A 19,213-nucleotide genomic window follows, 5' to 3' on the forward strand; every position below is an offset into this window, starting at 1 on the left:
ATAAGACAAAATGTAGAAAAAAAAGGTAGACAGACTCCATCCACCATGTAGGTTTTCTATCATCTTTAATGAGCATTCTTGTTTGCTGATGACACCTAAATATTAGATTGATGTTGATCAGAAGATACAAATGGGGATTTGAAATGATCCATTCTAAAAACAAATGGAATATACCTACAAATCTATCAAATGTGAAATAAACATCGGTCTGAAGGTTATTGCTTGTGCTTCTAACTGGTATGAGTTTGACTCAGATGTTTCCTTCAGTATTACCCTGGTAAAGTGGGAGAAGATCTCACCACAGGAATGTGAAGAGTGTAAACTGGTCACCTTTGTCCCCAGAGAAGACACAGGTCACTTGACTAGTATATGTATGTAAAAGTAAATTCAGACAGCCATACAAAATGAAATCAGCAGTGGAGCTCTTACAAATATAATCAAGTTGTACAAGTCCACTTTGTGCCGATTGGTGTCAGCAGTGCCTCAAACGTCTGGTTTTCATTTAAGTGTCTTGTCTTTGAACGGAGGACAGTACTGACTACTGAATCACTCACTAATGACGTATTGGTGTTCCAGTTCTCCTTTAGGATGACAGCATACAATGAGAGCATGGCCGTGACTGGAGACAGCCCTCTTGAAGACTAAGGCTATTGTGTGTGCCAGGGCAGTGACATCTCTGGGAAACCTTGAGGACCACAACAAACAAGGATATGTAGTCTTTGCACCTCCTTGAACAAAGTGACATGTTCAGCTGAGGTCTGCTGGCAGTTAGGGTTCACAAAAATTCTTCATAAATTCACAAATGGATGGGGAACGCATGCTCAACAAAAGAGCACTTTCATTTTCTACATGGCAGTGCTCTGCTGGTAAAACTGTACAAATATCTCAGTCGAAACCTTTACATACATCACTTCCGTAATCAATGTTTTCTCGTCCTCTGTAACCATCTCAATGTCATACCCTATCCTCATAACCATCTTTTCTCTTTTAAATCCATCTCTAATCACTTTTCCAAACTTTTCATGCAAATCCCACATTCACCACCAAAGCATATTTCAATTTCATGTCACCTTACCAAAACAGCTTTTTGTTAAGCGGTGCCATCAATACTATCCCATACAACCCGTATTTAATAAACCCATCTGAATCCAGTTAAATAAAGCACACACATATGTACATCTAAATATAAACAAAACACTATCCCATTATATAAATATATTGAGAATCAGATTAGAATGTAAAACGTATTTAAAGAGCAAATATAAAGAGGCACACGGTAGTTACGACCAAAGTGAACGGTAATTTGCCCTGAGATGAGGAAATGGAATGAACAGAGGAGTAAGACTGAATAAACTCACCTTCATACACAGATAATCTGTTATGATTCCCAAATCTACCCGACTCCCATTAAACTTAAGGCTTCCTAGCCATAAAAAAAAACCACAGTAGCTTTTTAATACCAATTAAAGGAATGCAGATTAAATTACTTCAGTAAATATCAGGAAATACATTGTGTTCAAGTTACACAAAAATAACGTAATGCAAAACAATTTTTTTCGAGTTGAGTAAGCAAATTAAATACCCAGATGATAAATAGTTAAATGCTTCAGTCACAGTTCCCCTAAGCAAATGACTCAAGAGGAACTGAAAACATTTGAAGAAAGACATTTGAGTAAGCATGGGTGTGGTGTTTACTGTCCATGAGTCACCTTTTTACAGAACCCTCTTAAATCTCTATTACTGTGGAATTGTAAATCAGAGGAAGAGTTGGGGTTAACAGTAAATGTTATAGACAGACACCAGTGTGACTTGTTGGCTTACTAATTATGCAGGCCAGGGCTTGGTACTGTGCATAGACAACCTGTCTAAGATGACATCATACTGTGATTTGAGATGTGGCGTGCTGGAGAGCAAGATAAGTGAATGTCACAATGTCACAGAATATAATGTGTGCAAACCATGGCCTGAAGCTTGTTGACAGTAGGGAGGTAATGTACAGCTTGGGTCAGGCAAACAAGGACATACTGTGAGGACGTACTTTACTTTCACTTCCTCAAATAGTCTGATTTAGCCCATATCTGCACAGTTCAGTGTTCTGTCGAATGATTTTAGCACAAAATACTAAGAACACTGACGACCACTTACTGGCCTGGCAAAAATGGTCAAGTAATAATTTGTTGACTATTTAAATGTCTCCTTTAAAAGTTACTTGTGGCAAAACAGTATTGCATAGATTTCCCTTGAGCTATATCTGGCCTCATTCTTTAAATTCTGGGGCAAAATATACCTGACAAAACAAAGACACTAGAAATGACCAAATCAGCTCACAATAAAATAGAATACTAATCTTAAATCAATGCATTATTTAGAAACACAAACTACACAGAAACAGTGACGAATTGACGTTAGATCACAAAGGAAGCTGGCTATCTTTGGTTTGGCTGGACGCTCTTGGATACTGGCGAGCAGTAGAACAGAACAGAAGCGCTCTTGGGTAGGTGACACATGCCGGCAGGTTCCTTGCTGCATAAAACCAATAAAAGCAAAATAGGAGCTTGTGGGAGGGGTGCGCTTGCGTCGCTCTTTCCACCTCAGAAGTCCCCGTCTCCACCGTTGGTGGTGGCAGGTGTCTCCTCCTCAAAGCGAAACCTCTTGGCCTGGGTGTGGGGTGAGTCCAAGGTGAAGTTCTCCTTGTCCTCTGGGTCCTCGGCTGGGGCAGCCCACTTGGTACCGCTGCTCCTCTCACGGGGGGTTCGTGGCAGGACAGGCTCGATACTTGGGTATTGATGCTGCTGCCACAGCCAGGGGTGGGTCATGCAGTCGGCTGCACTGGGCCGGTCCCTGTGTGGAGAGGGTGAAGACGGACCAAGGTCAAAACCAATTATTAGAAATGAAAAGCACAAAAGCATTTGCTCCAATGCTTCCTGTCAGTAGCAGTGATTTAACCATTAGAATTCCCTGAACCTTTACTTGCTGGTGATAGTCCCACTTACTCTGGAGTTTTGACCAGCAGCTTGCGGATGAAGTCGACAGCGAGCTCCGACACCCTGGAGAAGGCCTCTTGACTATAGTCCACGTTGACCTGGGACACGTTCAGGTACGTCTCCTGCTTGTCATCCCCTGCAAATGGAGACTCACCCGTCACCAGCATGTAGGCAATCACTCCCACACTCCTGAAGAACACATAACACACCCAGAATGCAGTTAGTACAAATGTGTCAGAGGGTGCACACGTGTTGACCTGCAAACATACATACTTCACACAAGTGCCTTAGGCAAGCACGGACATAAACCCACAGTCATTGTGTTAATATTGATGACTCACCACAAGTCAGTTGCCGTTGTAATAGGCTCATAGTTCAGGATCTCTGGAGCTAAGGTGAGAAAAGGGAGAACAAGAGAGGCCATATGATTACATCACAACATTGTTATTGTAGAATGTCAGATTTAATTGCAGCTGGTTGAAGGAACGTTGGAGGCATGTTACATGGACGTTGCCTTACCCACGTACTCGGGCGTGCCCAAGATCTCTCGGAGCTCTCCGACCATGCCCAGTTTGCGTGCCAGGCCAAAGTCCACAATCTTTATGTCCCCCAGCGGTGCCAGGCTGGTTAAAAGGATGTTCTGGGGCTGAAAGAAATAGGGAGGGATTGGGTGAGTAGTCCAAAAGGGTAACAAAGTTGTGCAGAGTCATAATACAGCTGTCATGATACAGCTGTCATAATACAGCTGTATACAGCAGGTCCAGTCATTCACAATCCTTCCTGCATGAGATTGTGTTTGCAGCGAAGATATTCATCTTTACATCACCACTTGCATAAGAGAGCAAATAGGGTTGAGAGGTGTATTTTAGGTGTATGTACATATGTTTGTATGTGCGCAGTGCACTTCTGCTTATATATATATATTAAGAGGTGTGGAGGGATAGACCTTGAGGTCCAGGTGCACCACGCTGGTCTGGTGGAGGAGGTGGACGCCCTCCAGCGTCTGTCTGATCAGCCGTGTGATTTGGCCCTCTGGGAGCAGCTCATCACAGTCACAGTGGTCAAAGATCTCACCCCCCGCCGCACTGTCACACAGAGAGAGAGAGAGAGTCACAGTGTCTAACAAACTATCATAAAACTTTGTTGCATGATTGCATCCATAAAACCTAGGTGGTTGAGACTCAGCTGAGTGTATAAGCTTGTTTCATATAATTTCAGGTCAGGCAACAGATAATTTGGTATTTCCAATGGAATAGCCTTCCCCTTTCAGTTCTAAAGGCACTTTGCTTTTTTCACGGCAGGATTAGAAAGGCTTTTCTCAAAACTCAATGAAACAAACAGGGAGGGTGGAAACATGTCTATTGACTCTCAGAATACACAAGAGTGGTAAGGGTGGGGTTTCCCTTTATCTACTTCCCCAGTGTCAGATGAACTTGTAGATATCATTTTTATGTCTGTCTCCGGTATTAAGAAATATAGAGGTAGATTTGCGAGCCAATGCTAACTAACGTTAGCGCATGACTGGAAGTCTATGGGTATCTGTTAGACTTCCAGTCCTTGCGCTATCGCGCTAATTAGCAACTTTCTTCAAACTGCACTCAGAGAAATAATAGTAACAATGAGTTCATCGGACTCTAGGGAAGTAGATAACGGGCCTCATTGGCAAAATCCATAAGTGTCCCTTTAAGCACAGAATGTGGATTGCAGCCCATCTGCATTCTTCATTCTACTTTCTGTTTTGTTGGATGCAGTGTAAAGGAGTACCGATTCCAATGAAGTTCAAGGCATAATCACACATACTGTCTCAGATATGAGAAACTTTCTTAAATAGCCTCTGTACAGTACAAAGATTGGTTTACATTTTTTTTTTTTTTTTACATACATAAGTAGCGGATTTGAAAGATGGATTAAGGACTTGACAGATGTAATGGAGGAAGCTGATGGCAGTATGGGGTGGATGTGTGAACAACAAACCTTTAAAATTGCTACTGATTGAACTGATAGCATTGAGTGCAATCTAAAAGTTGGCCATAACTCACTATTCCAGCAGCAGGATGATGTCGTGGTCTGTCTCATAGGCAGCGTGCAGGTTAACCACGCGAGGGTTGTTGCGGGCCGCCTCCAGCACACCCATCTCGTGCACCACCTCGGCCCGGCAGTCTCGGCCTCGCCGCCGCTTCCGAAGGAACTTGGCGGCAAACACCTTCCCTGTGGACCTCTCCACGCACCGCTTCACCACCGCAAATTTCCCCCTGGCACAGAGGACAAAGGGAGGGCAGAGTCATTCATCACACACTATCTGGGTCATTTTAGTCTACGCTGAAGGAGACAACTTTGTTACAATATGACATCAGTTAATATTTACATTTAGAAAAACATTACATTTCGCTTTGGATAAATGTGTCTGCATATATTATTATTTATCCAGAGTGACTTATAGTCAGTGCATTCAACTACAGTAGGACAACCACGGTGCACTGCCAACCAAACCGTACTGTGCCGGCTTTGATCTTTTTTTCTCACATTGTCTTGTCAAGCACCGTCACAGCAACTAGGTGGATGCATAACCCAGCCAGCTCAGCAAGCCTATAGCTTGGCTTAGTAGTGTGAAAAGGGTTCAAACGAGGCCACTCCATACCCACACCCTACTATAACAAGTTGTGGTAATCAGGGTCTAAAATGAACACCTGCCACAATAAGATAGACATCTTACCCGCCAATGCCAAAATCAATTTCACCTGCCACCTTAGCATTTGCAGTGAAATAACTACTGCAATAACTGTTTTCAAAGTATTTGTTTCATAGTTGTTAAATTAATTGCTCAAATAGTCGAATCCTATATAGACCAGTGTTGCAACACTGACTGGCTGGGGGATGTGCGCACATGAAGAGCTAAGTGAAAGATTCATTTTTGGAAGTGCTGAGCACAGGCATAAAAGTTAGTCTAATTTACTTGAAATGAAAGTCTACTGAAGTGAGACATTGCCCTTGTGTTTCTTGGCTCTTTACATTGTTTTGTTCACAAGTTAGGTTGTTTTTCAATGTATGCGTTTCAACTGCTAGGGAAAAGACAATGCTACAGTACTAGCCAGACTCAATCTCACAGGCACAAACATAACTCGAGTTGCATTACTACTTAATCTCCTGTGCGTAAAGGGGCAGGTGAAAATGGTCTCAGTTTGGTTAAAAGACTGTCATAAAAAATTAAATTAAACAATATACCACATTACTTATTACTAGTAATACTTGTAATGTTTTAGAAACATTAACAAAGCATGCACATCTGCCTTTTTGGTGTTTTGCTGTAATTCCTGCAGAAAATTTTTTTTTGAGCTGGTAAGAGAAATCTGAGTGGCTGGTAGATTTTTCAGCTACTTTGTCTTGCTCACATTGATGTAGAGGTTGTTGTCGTCGCTGCTGACCTCCCAATAGGCCAGGCCTGGGAAATTCCAGTCCTCGGGGCCTGATTGGCATCACACTTTTCCCCCATCCCTAGCAAACACACCTAATTTAAACTACCGTAATTGCTGGACTATTAAGTGCACCTGAATATAAACCGCACCCACTGAATTATTAAAAAATATGTATTTTGTACATAAGTACGCCGCACATGTCTATAAGCCGCAGGTGCCTACCGGTACATTGAAACAAATGAACTTGGTCACTATCTTTCTCCTCCTGTGCACTGAAACCACTGAAGTCATCTCCTTCTGTGTCGGAGATGAATAGCCTCAGAATTGCTTCATCCGATGTTGAATCGTTTTCATTGTCGCTCTCGTAACTTTCATCCGGAGGCAAATACCCCGCTGAGCTCATGCTGCCCCTTCAACACGCAGCAGTCCAGCCTTTCGAAACCCGTTGATAGAGGATTTTTTGACAATGCTCCACGCTGTCAGGACCCACTGGCAGACTTGACCATAAGTTGCTCTTCGCATGCAGCCCGTTTTAGTGAAGGATTTCTCCCCACTTGTCATCCAAGACTCCCACTGAACAAGGAGCGCCACCTTAAATGCACGATTTACACTGATGTCGAGTGGCTGCAAATACTTTGGGCCATCTGCTTTTCTTCCCTCTGAAAGCTTTTGTTGTCTTTCTGCACGGAGTCAGTTCCTCACGCTGCTGTTTCCAACGTCTTATCATCTACTCATTAAGGCCAAGCTCCCGTGCAGCAGCTCTATTTCCTTTTCCAACAGCCAGATCGATCGCCTTCAACTTGAAAGCTGCATCATATGCATTTCTCCGTGTCTTTGCCATGATGACGGTGACAAAATTACTACCGTAATCAGAATGATGGGAAGTTTGAGCGCGCTCGATTTACGTCACATTATGTGACGGTGCTCAGTTTTTTGGCGGCATGAATCTTGTGAAAGCGGGAAAAATCCATAAACCGCGAGGTTCAAAGCATGGGAATAAAGTAGCGGCTTATAGTCCAGCAATTACGGTAAATGCATTGTTAACTGAAGATCATGATTAGGTGATTATTGGAGACAGGTGTGTTAGCTGGGGCAAAAGAGTGACCCCAATCAGGCCCCCGAGGACTGGAGATGCCCAGGCCTGCTATAGGCTGTCTTATCGTTGTCGGTGATCAGGCCTACTACTGTTGTGTCACCAGCAAACGTCATGATTGTGTTGGAGTCGTGCCTGGCAATGCAGTCGTGGGTGAACAGGGAGTACAGGAGGGGACTAAGCACGCACCTGAGGGGCCCTCGTACTGAGAATCAGCACGGTAAATGTATTGTTGCTTACCCTTACCACCTGGAGGCGGCCCGTCACGAAGTCCAGGATCCAGTTGTGGAGGGAAGTGTTTAGTCCAAGGGTGCTTAGCTTAGGGATGAGCTTTGTGGGGACTATGGTATTGAACGCTGAGCTGTAGTCAATGAATAGCATTCTCATATAGGTGTTCCTTTTGTCCAGGTGGGAAAGGGCAGTGTGGAGTGCAATAGAGATCGCATCATCTGTGGATCTGTTGGGGCAGTACGTGAATTGGAGTGGGCCTAGGGTTTCCGGGATGATGGTATTGGTGAGACATGACCAGCCTTTCAAAGCAAGTCATGGCTACCAACATGAGTGCTACGGGGCTGTAGTCATTTAGGCAGGTTACGTTCGCTTTCTTGGGCACAGGGACTATCGTGGTCTCCTTGAAACATGTAGGTATTACAGACTCGGTCAGGGAGAGGTTGAAAATGTCAGTGAAGTCACTTGCCAAATGGTCCGCGCATGCTTTAAGTACACATCCTGGTAATCGGTCTGGCCCCGCAGCCTAGTGAATGTTGACCTGTTTGAAGATCTTACTCACATTGGCTACGGAGAGCGTGATCAGTCGTCTGGGACAACTGGTGCTCTCATATGCATGCTTCAGGGTTGCTTGCCACGAAACCAGCCTAAAAAAACATTTGGCCCATCTGGAATGCTCGTGTCACTGGGCAGCTAGTGGCTGGGTTTCCCTTTGTATTCCGTAATCGATTTTAAGCCCTTCCACATCCGACGAGCGTCAGAGCAGTTCTAGTAGGATTCAATCTTAGTCCTGTATTGATGCTTTGCCTGTTTGATGGTTCGTCTGAGGGCATAGCTCTAGCCTGTAGCTCGGGACGTGGTCATCAACACACTTATTGATGAAGCCAGTGACTGATGTGGTATACTCCGCAATGCCATCGGATGAATTCCAGAACATATTCCAGTCTGTGCTAGCAAAACAGACCTGTAGCATAGTCACTGGTACTTCCTGCTTCAGTTTTTGCTTGCAAGTAGGAATCAGGAGGATAGACTTATGGTCAGATTTGCCAAATGGAGGGCGAGGGAGAGATTGTATACGTCTGTGTGTGGAGTAAAGGTGGTCTAGAGTTTTTTTTCACTCTGGTTCCACATGTGACATTCTGGTCAAACAGATTTAAGTGACTGCATTAAAGTCCCTGACCACTAGGAGCGCCGCTTCTGGATGAGCATTTTCTTGTTTGCTTATGGCATTAAACAGCTCATTGAGTGAGATCTTAGTACCAGCATCGGTATGTAGTGATAAATAGACAGCTACTAAAAATATAGATGAAAACTATCCTGGTAGACAGGGTGGTCTACAGCTTATCATGAGGTACTCTATTTCAGGTGAGCAATACCTAGGAGACTTCCTTAATATTAAATATCGTGCAGCAACTGTTATTGACAAATAGACACACATCCCATCACCCATCTTACCAGACGCAGAATTTCTGTCCCGCCGACTGTATATTATCCATGTCGTCATTCAGCCACGACTCAGTGAAACATAATATATTATTGGTAGGACAGTCTCGAACGGAGCTCATCCATTGGCCAATAGAACAAAATGGTTGAGGCGGGTTACCTACTTGCTGAAAAATTCTCACAAGGCACTCCGATCGCCTCCACGTGTACCTTTTCTTCAATCGAATGATAGGGATTTTGGCTTGGTCTTGGAGAAAGAGTATATCCTTCACGTCGGACTCATTATAGAAAAAAAAATCTTCATCCAGTTCGAGGTGAGTAATAGCTGTTCTGATACCCAGAAGCTCTTTTTAGTCATTAGACTGTAGCAGCAACATTAGGTACAGTACCAGTCCAACGTTTGGACACACCTACTTATTCAAAGGTTTCTTTAAGTTAATCTTTCATTTTAAATGGAGAAAAGCACTGTCTACTGATAGAATGGCTGTTTGTGAATTCTCATCCACGTGAAGTGCAACTAAAGCACACAATGAAGGTTGATACCGAGCAGAAATTACAAGAGGCATTTTAGATCTGTTTTCTCCTGTGTCAAAAACACAGAATTCTGCATTAATTAGCAAGTAAAAATTACTGCTTGCGTTATCTGAGCAAGTGGCTGAATTAATAAGGTGACAGGGAATCATATAGTGTTCGCTTTCTGCAGTGTTTGAAAATGAGTTCTGTACAGCTGCCACTGCTTGATTTCCTTGCGTTTTTATCCTCTCTGTTCTCGGCCTGTCTGCTCCTCTCCACTCTTCTCTGAGCAAAACGGGTACACATGCTGCTCCAGAGCCAGTACTATTCTTCCTTCACACAAGCATGTTTCAAAATTTTGTTCATTCGCACAATGTCTCTTGTTCACATTTGCCTGTATATGTCCAAACTAACCAAAAATGATATCCGGTAGCTAATACTGATATGTATAACTGCCAGTCATTGCAATTAGTTTATTTTCGTTTGTGCTCACTAGCATATTTAGCTAGCAGCCTTTATGGAAATTCTCTATTCATTTTGTTAGCATTCTGGTAATAGATGCCCAATGGGCTTTGTGTTTTTTGGGCACCCCCTTGTGTACTAAATGGTAATACCGTAAATCCCAGGATGAGAGAAGGACGGTATAATGATATGAAAATCTGCATGCTGCCCAAACCTAGTTTGTACTGTAAATTAACATTGAATTGACAATTTCGCAATCTAGGGAAAACTCAAATTGCCACCCTGTACACACACAAACAGGAAGAAGACCGTTTTAGTCTATTTCCTCTTTCTCTGTGGCTGAGCTCAAGTCTAGTTTCCAAACGTCCTTGCTTCCTTCGTCCTGCATTGCACTAGTAAGATGAGACACCAGGGATGGGATGTACCCTAGGCCATTCATGGACGCTCACGGCGGACTACAATACTTCTACTTACAGCTATTATGTCACTCACATCTAACTTGCCTGTAATTAAATAATGATACATAAATTCCTCTTTCTCCAAATGCTGGATTCGAACCCACAGCAGCCAATCCACCAGTCATTCTGATCTTAACTCCAACCCACCGATGTCCACAGATTAACCCATCTTTCCCAGTATAATGCAATTTTGCCATTTTCTTTTGCAATACATTCCTACATTTGACTATAGGACTCATAGAAGAGTCCTGAACCTACCTATTTGTACTATTTCTACAAATATACCCTAAAAATAAATACTTTACCCAAGAGTATAATGATATTTCCAATTGACCCATTGTAGTTTTTCAGAACCCCTAACAATAGTTTGCAGGTCCATCTGAATCCTGATATAACAACCATTCCTAGACTTGACTTCAAAAGCGAGCCACCGACAGACAGTACCATAAAATGTTCTATTGATTCTGTTTCCTCGTGGCAGTCTGCACAAGGCTGACTGTTCAATGTCCCATATATTGAGCACTCCTTTTGTATTAAGTATTTTATATAATAGCTTAAATGGAAAAGAACAGATTGATTGTGTGAATTGTTTCATATGTCAGTTCAGACCCGATGCCAAGGTATTGGGACATCAAAAACCTTATACGGTATTTGCTGTCAAATATTTTTACTGATTTATACTAATCGTTGAGCCATTAGATTTTTCAATGGGTGGCAGATGAAATTGGAAAAGGCATTTGCTTAGACTAATTATTTAATTTATTTTGTGGCAAAGCCGTGATGAGTTAACATAGGTGTGCAGTTGTCACACAAACGCCACCAATGCCTCAAGTTGAGGGATCGTGCAATTGGCATGCTGACTGCAGGAATGTCCACCAGAGCTGTTCCCAGAGAATTGAATGTTAAATTATCTATCATAAGGCGCCTCCAATGTCAATTTAGAGAATTTGGCAGTACGTCTAACCGGCCTCACAACCGCAGACCACGTGTAACCACACCAGCCCAGGACCTCCACATCTAGCTTCTTCACCCGAGGGATCAACACGAGACAAGCCACCCAGACAGCTGATGAAACTGAGGAGTACTTGTCTCTGTAATAAAACCCTTTTGTGAGAAAAAAATGTATTCTAATTGGCTGGGCCTGGCTGCTCCCCTCCCCAGTCATGTGAAATCCATAGATTAGGGCCTAATTTATTTAATTGAATTGACCGCTTTTCTTATAACCTCAGTAAAATTGTTGAAATTGTTGCATGTTGCATTTATATTTTTGTTCAGTATATTCGATCAAATTTGCAAGATCGCTGAACTTTTCAAGGGAACACCAAGCATATCGACTTCACCATCTGTCCATTTAAAATCGGGAGACCACATGACAATTTAAAGTTGATCTTTTAGAGGCCAATCTGTAATATACACTTAACATAGTCAGGTTTTAGTCCAGAGAAACTCGAGAAATTATCAATGAGGCCCTTCAAGGTTTAACTCGAGAGAAAACTTTAAACATCGGCGTACATTGATACTTGTCTCTAAACCCTTAATTTTTGCTCCTTGATGTTATCATTAGATCTTTTTAAAGCAAACAATTGAATGGCCATAATAGGTATGGTGACATAGGCAACCTTGTTTTACACCTCTTGACAATTCAAAGTTCCCAGAAATAGTTCCTTGTATGGCAGCTCTAGCAGGGCAGAGATTGTACAAAAAGACTTGTTGGAAAGGTGGCATCCTATTGTGCCACGTTGAAAGTCACTGAGCTCTTCAGTACGGGCCCTTCTACTACTTATGTTTGTCTATGGAGATTGCATGATGGTGTGCTCGATTTTATACACCTTTATACACCTGTCAGCAACGGGTGTGGCCGCAATAGCCGAATCCACATCACTACACATGTAGTGTAGCCTATAGGCTGGGGAGCATTTTTTTTTTTGTCCAGCAATCATGTCCTATTCCCTCGTCAGTTCATTACTTAAACAAATGGATTATGGCTATAGCTTACCAATTAATGGGTTGTCATTAAGCTGCATAGCCAATAGTCATTAAAGTGTTATTGTCTTTTCAATTGGGCCTGTAAATGAAGGGATTTACAACACATACCCTTCTTTTGTATCTGATGTGGTGGGGTGTAAATGTCCATCTTTCACCTCATTTCAGTAGGCTTAGTCGAGTATCCCATCTGTCGTACATCGTCTGTTAAAAAGCTGTCCTAATCTATACAGTTCATTCATTGCTATTTCTACTATTCTATATCCAGGAACCCGATTTATTTGGCTGATTTCAGTGTGATTTCTCTTCCCTGCCATTTGACCCATAGTTGTGTGGGGTACACCAGAGAAAACAGGACTCATTTTCCCCATAGCCTTTTCTTTATAGCTTTTTCATGTAGAGGGCTCTGCTCATGTCGGCGTTGATATAGATCCGATGGCCCCATACATCAAAAGGTCTGACTCCTGACTTTTTGGCTTTGATGGCCAGTCAGAACTTTATCTTTGTTCCTATAGTTAAGGAACTTGGCGATGATGCCCCTTGGTTTACTGATCGTGTCCCCTCTCGGGTCACCTGTTGGATGTGCTCGTTCGTTATGGGAGCCTGTGTAAAGTTCCCCTGGCCGAGTAGTTGTGGTATTACCTTTTCCAGGAATTCTTCCATTCCCGTTATTCCACAGCATTCAGAAAATTAAGATTTGAACAGTGACTGAAGTCCTCCATCCCATTGAATCTTTCAGTAAGCCACATAACGTATTTTTGTTCAGTCATGATTTTCTGGAGATTCTCACGGGCATTTGATATAATAGGTCTAAACTAGAGTGTTGGACTAGTAACCGAAAGGTTGCAAGATCAAATCCCTGAGCTGACAAGGTAAAAATCTGTTGTTCTGACCCTGAACGAGGCAGTTAACCCACTGTTCCTAGGCAGTCATTGAAAATAAGAATTTCTTAACTGACTTGCCTAAATAAATAAGGGTTAAAAAAAAATTGGCCTAGTAACAAACAACCTAGTGACTTGACAGTAGGTCTAAGCTAATTTGATTGGCACAGGAAGAAAGGAAAAGGATCTGCTACTCATGAGATGTGCTTCAAATGTAGGATTCAAATACTCAACTGTATAAAAAAAAAAATCTTTATGTGGCTCCTTACACACATGTACAATGTATTCGAAAAGTATTCAAACCCCTTGACTTTTCCACTTTGTTACATTAGCCTAATTGATTAATTGACAATACCCCATAGTGACAAAGCATAAACAGTTATCATTTTAGCAAATGTATTAAAAATCAAAACTGAAATATCACGTTTACATAAGCATTCAGACCCTTTACTCAATATCTTGTTGAAGCACCTTTGGCAGCAATTACAGCCAAGAGTCTTCTTGAGTATGACACTACAAGCTTGGCACACCTGTATTTGGGGAGTATCTCCCATTCTACTCTGCAGATGCTCTCAAGCGCTGTCAGGTTGGATGTGGAGCGTCACAGCACAGCTATTTTCAGAGATTTTCGATCAGGTTCAAGTCCGGGCTCTGGCTGGGCCACTCAAGGACATTCAGAGACTTGTCTTGAAGCCACTCATGTGTTGTCTTGGCTGTGTGCTTAGGGTCGTTGTCCTGTTGGAAGGTGAACCTTCACCCCAGTCTGAGGTCCTGAGCGCTCTGGAGAAGGTTTTCATCAAGGATCTCTCTGTACTTTGCCCCGTTCATCTTTCCGCTTGATCCAGACATGTCTCCCAGTCCCTGCTGCTGAAAAACATCCCCACAGCATGATGCTGCAACCAACATGCTTCACCGTAGGGATGGTGCTAGGTTTCCTCCAGACGTGAAGCTTGGCATTCAGGCCAAAGAGTTCAATCTTGGTTTCATCAGACCAGGGAATATTGTTTCTCATGGTCAGAGTCCTTTAGGTGCCATTTGGCAAACTCCAAGAGGGCGGTCATGTGCCTTTTACTGAGGAGTGGCTTCAGTCTGGCCTCTCTACCATAAAGGCCCGATTGGTGGAGTGCTAGTTGTCCTACTGGAAGGTTCTCCCATCCACATAGGAACTCTGGAGCTCTGTCAGAGTGACCATCGGGTTCTTGGTCACCTCCCTGACCAAGGCCCTTCTCCCCCAATTGCTCAGTTTGGCCAGGTGGCCAAGCTCTAGGAAGTCTGAGTTGTTCCGACATTTCTTTCATTTAAGAATGGAGGCCATTCTGTTCTTGGGGACCTTCAATGCTGCAGACATTTTTTGGTACCCTTCCCCACATCTGTGCCGACACAATCGTGTCTTGGAGCTCTACGGTGAATTCCTTCGACCTCATGGCTTGGTTTTCGCTCTGACATGCAGGGTCAACTGTGGGACCTCATATGTGAACGACCGGCTTCAATTATTATTATAAAAATTTTAAAAATGTAATCCGTCTTACATAGCTAACTTTGATATTGCGTTTTTTTTTAACATGGAATAAAAGTAGACTCAGAGCTACAAAATTGTACATCATACACTACAGTTGAGGAACAAAGTGGAAAGTAATTATGCGTTGATAGTGAAACTTGTAAACTCACATTTGAGAAAATGGTCTTTGAATGTTTTGAAACTACTTTTGGAGAGCCCTTTTTTGTCTACACCCATTCAACATTGTTCACACCCTCTTAAGCTTTAGCCCCACCCATCTCTTTAAGGGTTCATCCGAATGTACTAACAGCAGCAGTCAAGCACCCAAGCCAACTTGCTAGCTACTTCCAGACATCTAAGTGAGAGACAACAGCTCACTGAACATTACTCGCCCTAGCAGAGCTGGTTAGGCTATTATGTTATTCAGAGCGTTGGTGACTGCAACTGTGCTGTCAGATTGTCCATTTGTAAATTCAGAATGTTTCGCATTCAGAGAGCACACTGGACGCTCTGGCCGATGAGTCGGGTTGATCCGAACGTTCTGACCTCAACTGCAGTCAAGCACCCAAGCTAACTGGCCCATATTGGCTAGCTACTTCCAGACACATCATGAGAGAACACCCCACTCTGATCATTTGACTCACCCTATAGCAAAGCTGGTTATGCTGTGTTCATGTTTTCCAGGGGGTTGGTGACTAACTCTGCTGCTGGCAACAATTTAATTATGCTATTTTTCCTATGCAGCATTCTATTATACAGTGAACAGAGTGAGGTTCAATTAAATATTTGTTGTATTGAATAGAAGCGTGAATCAGTTTTTTGTGTAGCATAACATTTAGAAAATGGGAACAAGCGGGTGGGCGAACAGGGCGCTAGGCTACTCAATAAAGTGATACTTCGCCTGGTATCATATCATTATTAATAATAATAATAATAATAATAATAATAATAATAATAAATGCCATTTAGCAGACGCTTTTATCCAAAGCGACTTACAGTCATGTGTGCATACATTCTACGTATGGGTGGTCCCGGGGATCGAACCCACTACCCTGGCGTTACAAGCGCCATGCTCTACCAACTGAGCTACAGAAGGACGTGGATTTAACAAGTGACATCAATAAGGGATCATAGCTTTTACCTGAATTTACCTGGTCAATCTGTCATGGAAGGAGTAGAAAAGTTCAGATCTCTATGCTGATATTTGTTTACAAGGAGTACATGATATATTCCTAAATAGAAATGTAGAAGCATACAAATAAATCAAAGAGAACAATTAAAGTATTTCAGTTTTACTGATAAGGAACGGCTCAAAGTTCATGAATAAAAATGTTTTTGGAGTGATCCATGGTCAATCAAGCACAATGTACCCTTAAAAATGTCAGCTGCCTATTTAAGGGACGTCCGTTACCACAGTAACTGGGCACTGTCTTGTCTGTGAAGAAAAACATCTTTGATAGCATCTTAGCAACAGACAGCTGCAGCAAACTCAAACTACCTAGCTTGTGAACAAAACGGTATAACTGGCCAAGAAACACAACAGTAGTCATACTTTAGTAGCCTTTCTTGTCAATTCGACCATCTTCATGTGGGCTTTGGATTGAATGTTTTCATATCCAAATGCTCAGTGTGACCACCCGCCAACGTGGCTGGGTGAAATAGGCATTCTTACCCACCAATGACAAAATCTACCTGCATTTGGCGGGTGTTCACTGGAAGACAAAGGAGGCCACCTGTACTAATTACCTATCTAGCATGCTTCAAACACCCGTGTGTAACAGAAGAAAGCTGCCAGAAATGTGTCGTAACTGAAAAATACTGTTGGCTGCAACTGTGATGAAGCCGGCTAAAACAGTGTACAGTAAGTGTATATTTAGCATTTGTGAAATATTTTGATGTGATATGAAAGTAAAGGGCTTTATGCTTCTAGAACTGTATCGCAACTAATAATCAATTCATGTTTTGATGGAGTATTTGGCTGTTTTGTCTTCCAGAGCCAGTCTACCTCTGAAAATAACATAAGGTCTTTGGAACATAAGGAGTAACGGTCGGACCGCCTTCACTCCTTAACAGTACATTCTTGGGCTAGGGTGTACCTAGTAATGGGTCCTATATGGTAGGCAACACATGTTAGGCTTGGGACAGGCACACATACAGCGCTTATAGTCACATCTCTTTGTGAGGATAGGTCACAAAGATTAGGCTATCTACTTACAAAAGGACTGAGGTCATCCTGTTTGAATATGGATCATGTAAAGTTCGGATTTTCCTGAAATTTGACAACAGAAATTATATTGGGAGAAAATCCTTAACCCACAAATCTGTTTGTAGATAGGCCTACTACAATTGCATTTACAGTGTGATAAGCATCAAGGTTCCACATTTAAAAAAGTACACAGCTGCACCATTGAGAGCATCTTGACTGGCTGCATCACTGCTTGGTACATCAACTTCTTGGCATCACTGGGGCCGAGCTCCCTGCCATCCATGACCTCTATACCAGGCGGTGTCAGAGGAAGGCCCCAAAAATTGTCAAAAGACTCCGGCCACCCAAGTCATAGACTGTTCTATCTGCTACCGCACGGCAAGCAGTAGCGATGCGCCAAGTCTGGAACCAACAGGACCCTGAACAGCTTCTACCCTCAAGCCATAAGACTGCTACATAGCTAACCAATGGTTACCCGGACTATCTGCATTGCCCCTTTTTGCACTCAACTCTTTTGACTCATCACATATGTTGCTGTTACTGTTCATGATCTATCCTGTTGCCTAGTCACTTTATACCTGCTTACAGTGTATTTTTACATTTAACTAGGCAAGTGAGTTAAGAACAAATTCTTATTTACAATGACGACCGACATCAGTCAAACACGGACGACGCTGGGCCAATTTGCGCCGCCCTATGGGACTCCCAATCACAGCCGGTTGTGATAGAGCCTGAATTTGAACCAGGGTGTCTGTAGCCTCAAGCCCTGAGATGCAGTAAAATATACACACATGCATATATACATACACACACCTCAATTACCTCGTACCCCTGCACATGGACTTGGTACTGCTACTCCTTGTGTATTTATTCCTTCTTTTATTATTTTCATATAAACACCCCCCCCCCCCCTCTCTATGCATTATTGGAAAGGGCCCGGAAGTAAGCAGTTCACTGTTAGTATACTACACCGGTTTACGAAGCATGTAACAAATACAGTTAGATTTATAGTTGTTATAGCTAAATATGGTATCCAGCCTTGATAGGATGTGAGTAAGTATTAGCTCACTCACGTTAGCTCTCTAGGATGCAAAAGGCCAATGGAATGCATTGGAGTCATAACAAGAACTGAGAGAATGGGTTGATGGAATGAGAAAGTTTGAAAATGGGACATTGTAATATCGGCTCACCTGCCCAACTCGCCAGTGACGTCATAAACACTGTCCATCGGTTCCGTATTGATATGGGTTTGAATCTCTCCAAATAGCCCAGTCGGTCCATTGCGGCCGTCCATCCGCCTGCGAGACATCGTTGTTGTTAGCCGGACTTCACTGTGGCAATAAATTAGCACCTGTCAAGCCGAATCAAGGCCGTAGACTATCTAGCCAGCTAGTAGCTAATGTGTTTAGCCAGTGCTAAACCAGGTATAGTAGTTAGCTGAAAGTTATTTAGTTATGTTGTAACTATTAGCTGGATAGCTACATAGTAACGTTAACTAAGTTACTAGCTAATAGCTAGCTAGTTTGAGATGCTTTAGCTGTAGATAATAACTAGTTAGAAGTAGAACAGCTGGTTAGTTACTTGAAAGACAGGTCACGAAGAACAACGGCTACCGTTCGCTAGCTAGCTATCCATCTAAACAACCGTACTAGCTCCCTTTTACTTTTCTTTAATAGACAGCTAACTATACATCACGAATTGTCACTTATCGGGTTGATTGACAAACAACTTAAACTTTCCCTATTGACTGTGTTCATTAATAAGCGAGTTTAGTGCCTAGCTAGCATCTGGATAAAATCCTTCCTCCCGTTGATGTGAGCAACACGTCTTCAAATTTAGATTGCGACCAATCTCGTTCCGACGGTTTTGACATTTTGTCGCCTCGTTCTGCGCAGGCGCGACGTGTCTTAAGTCTTTTCAACTTCATCTCAATTTTCATAATACAATACATATTTTAACCCATATGCATCAGTAGTAACTTCATTTATACTTCTAACTTGACTGGGTGTTCATTTAAATTATTTGTTAGGTATTAACACATTTTTTGGAAA

The 19,213-nt window shown here is 42.5% G+C and overlaps 2 protein-coding genes across 9 annotated transcripts in view; one reads left to right on the forward strand and one right to left on the reverse strand.

Moving 5' to 3' along the window:
- Nucleotides 1–19,213, forward strand: part of LOC124044683 (phospholipid-transporting ATPase IH-like) — a 266,289-nt gene that overhangs the window by 146,860 nt on the left and 100,216 nt on the right. The window lies entirely within an intron of this gene.
- Nucleotides 49–19,025, reverse strand: stk17b (serine/threonine kinase 17b (apoptosis-inducing)). Of its 3 annotated transcripts, none has more exons than XM_046364146.1 (8): nucleotides 18,744–19,025; nucleotides 18,353–18,493; nucleotides 5,024–5,236; nucleotides 3,931–4,069; nucleotides 3,504–3,630; nucleotides 3,326–3,374; nucleotides 2,994–3,173; nucleotides 49–2,841 (listed from the first exon to the last, which is right to left on the reverse strand). In XM_046364146.1, exons 2-8 carry the CDS (start codon nucleotides 18,469–18,471, stop codon nucleotides 2,592–2,594), a joined length of 1,077 nt encoding a protein of 358 aa, XP_046220102.1. In that variant the 5' UTR covers nucleotides 18,472–18,493; nucleotides 18,744–19,025; the 3' UTR covers nucleotides 49–2,591. The 3 variants fall into 3 exon arrangements, with proteins under 3 accessions (XP_046220102.1, XP_046220103.1, XP_046220100.1); XM_046364147.1 differs by having other exon boundaries at nucleotides 18,353–18,460; nucleotides 18,744–19,024; XM_046364144.1 differs by having other exon boundaries at nucleotides 18,353–19,025.

The sequence above is a fragment of the Oncorhynchus gorbuscha genome, linkage group LG01 (genome assembly GCF_021184085.1).
Source record: "Oncorhynchus gorbuscha isolate QuinsamMale2020 ecotype Even-year linkage group LG01, OgorEven_v1.0, whole genome shotgun sequence".
Taxonomy (NCBI): domain Eukaryota; kingdom Metazoa; phylum Chordata; class Actinopteri; order Salmoniformes; family Salmonidae; genus Oncorhynchus; species Oncorhynchus gorbuscha.

Bases quoted from the DNA above. Each gene is read 5' to 3' on its own strand.
- stk17b (XM_046364146.1), bottom strand. From the start codon at position 18,471: ATGTCTCGCAGGCGGATGGACGGCCGCAATGGACCGACTGGGCTATTT. The intron at 5,237-18,352 runs GTGAGCCGATAT...CCTCTGTGCCAG, and splicing joins GTCACTGGCGAGTTGGGCAG to GGGGAAATTTGCGGTGGTGA. The intron at 3,174-3,325 runs GTGAGTCATCAA...TGTGTTCTTCAG, and splicing joins ACAACGGCAACTGACTTGTG to GAGTGTGGGAGTGATTGCCT.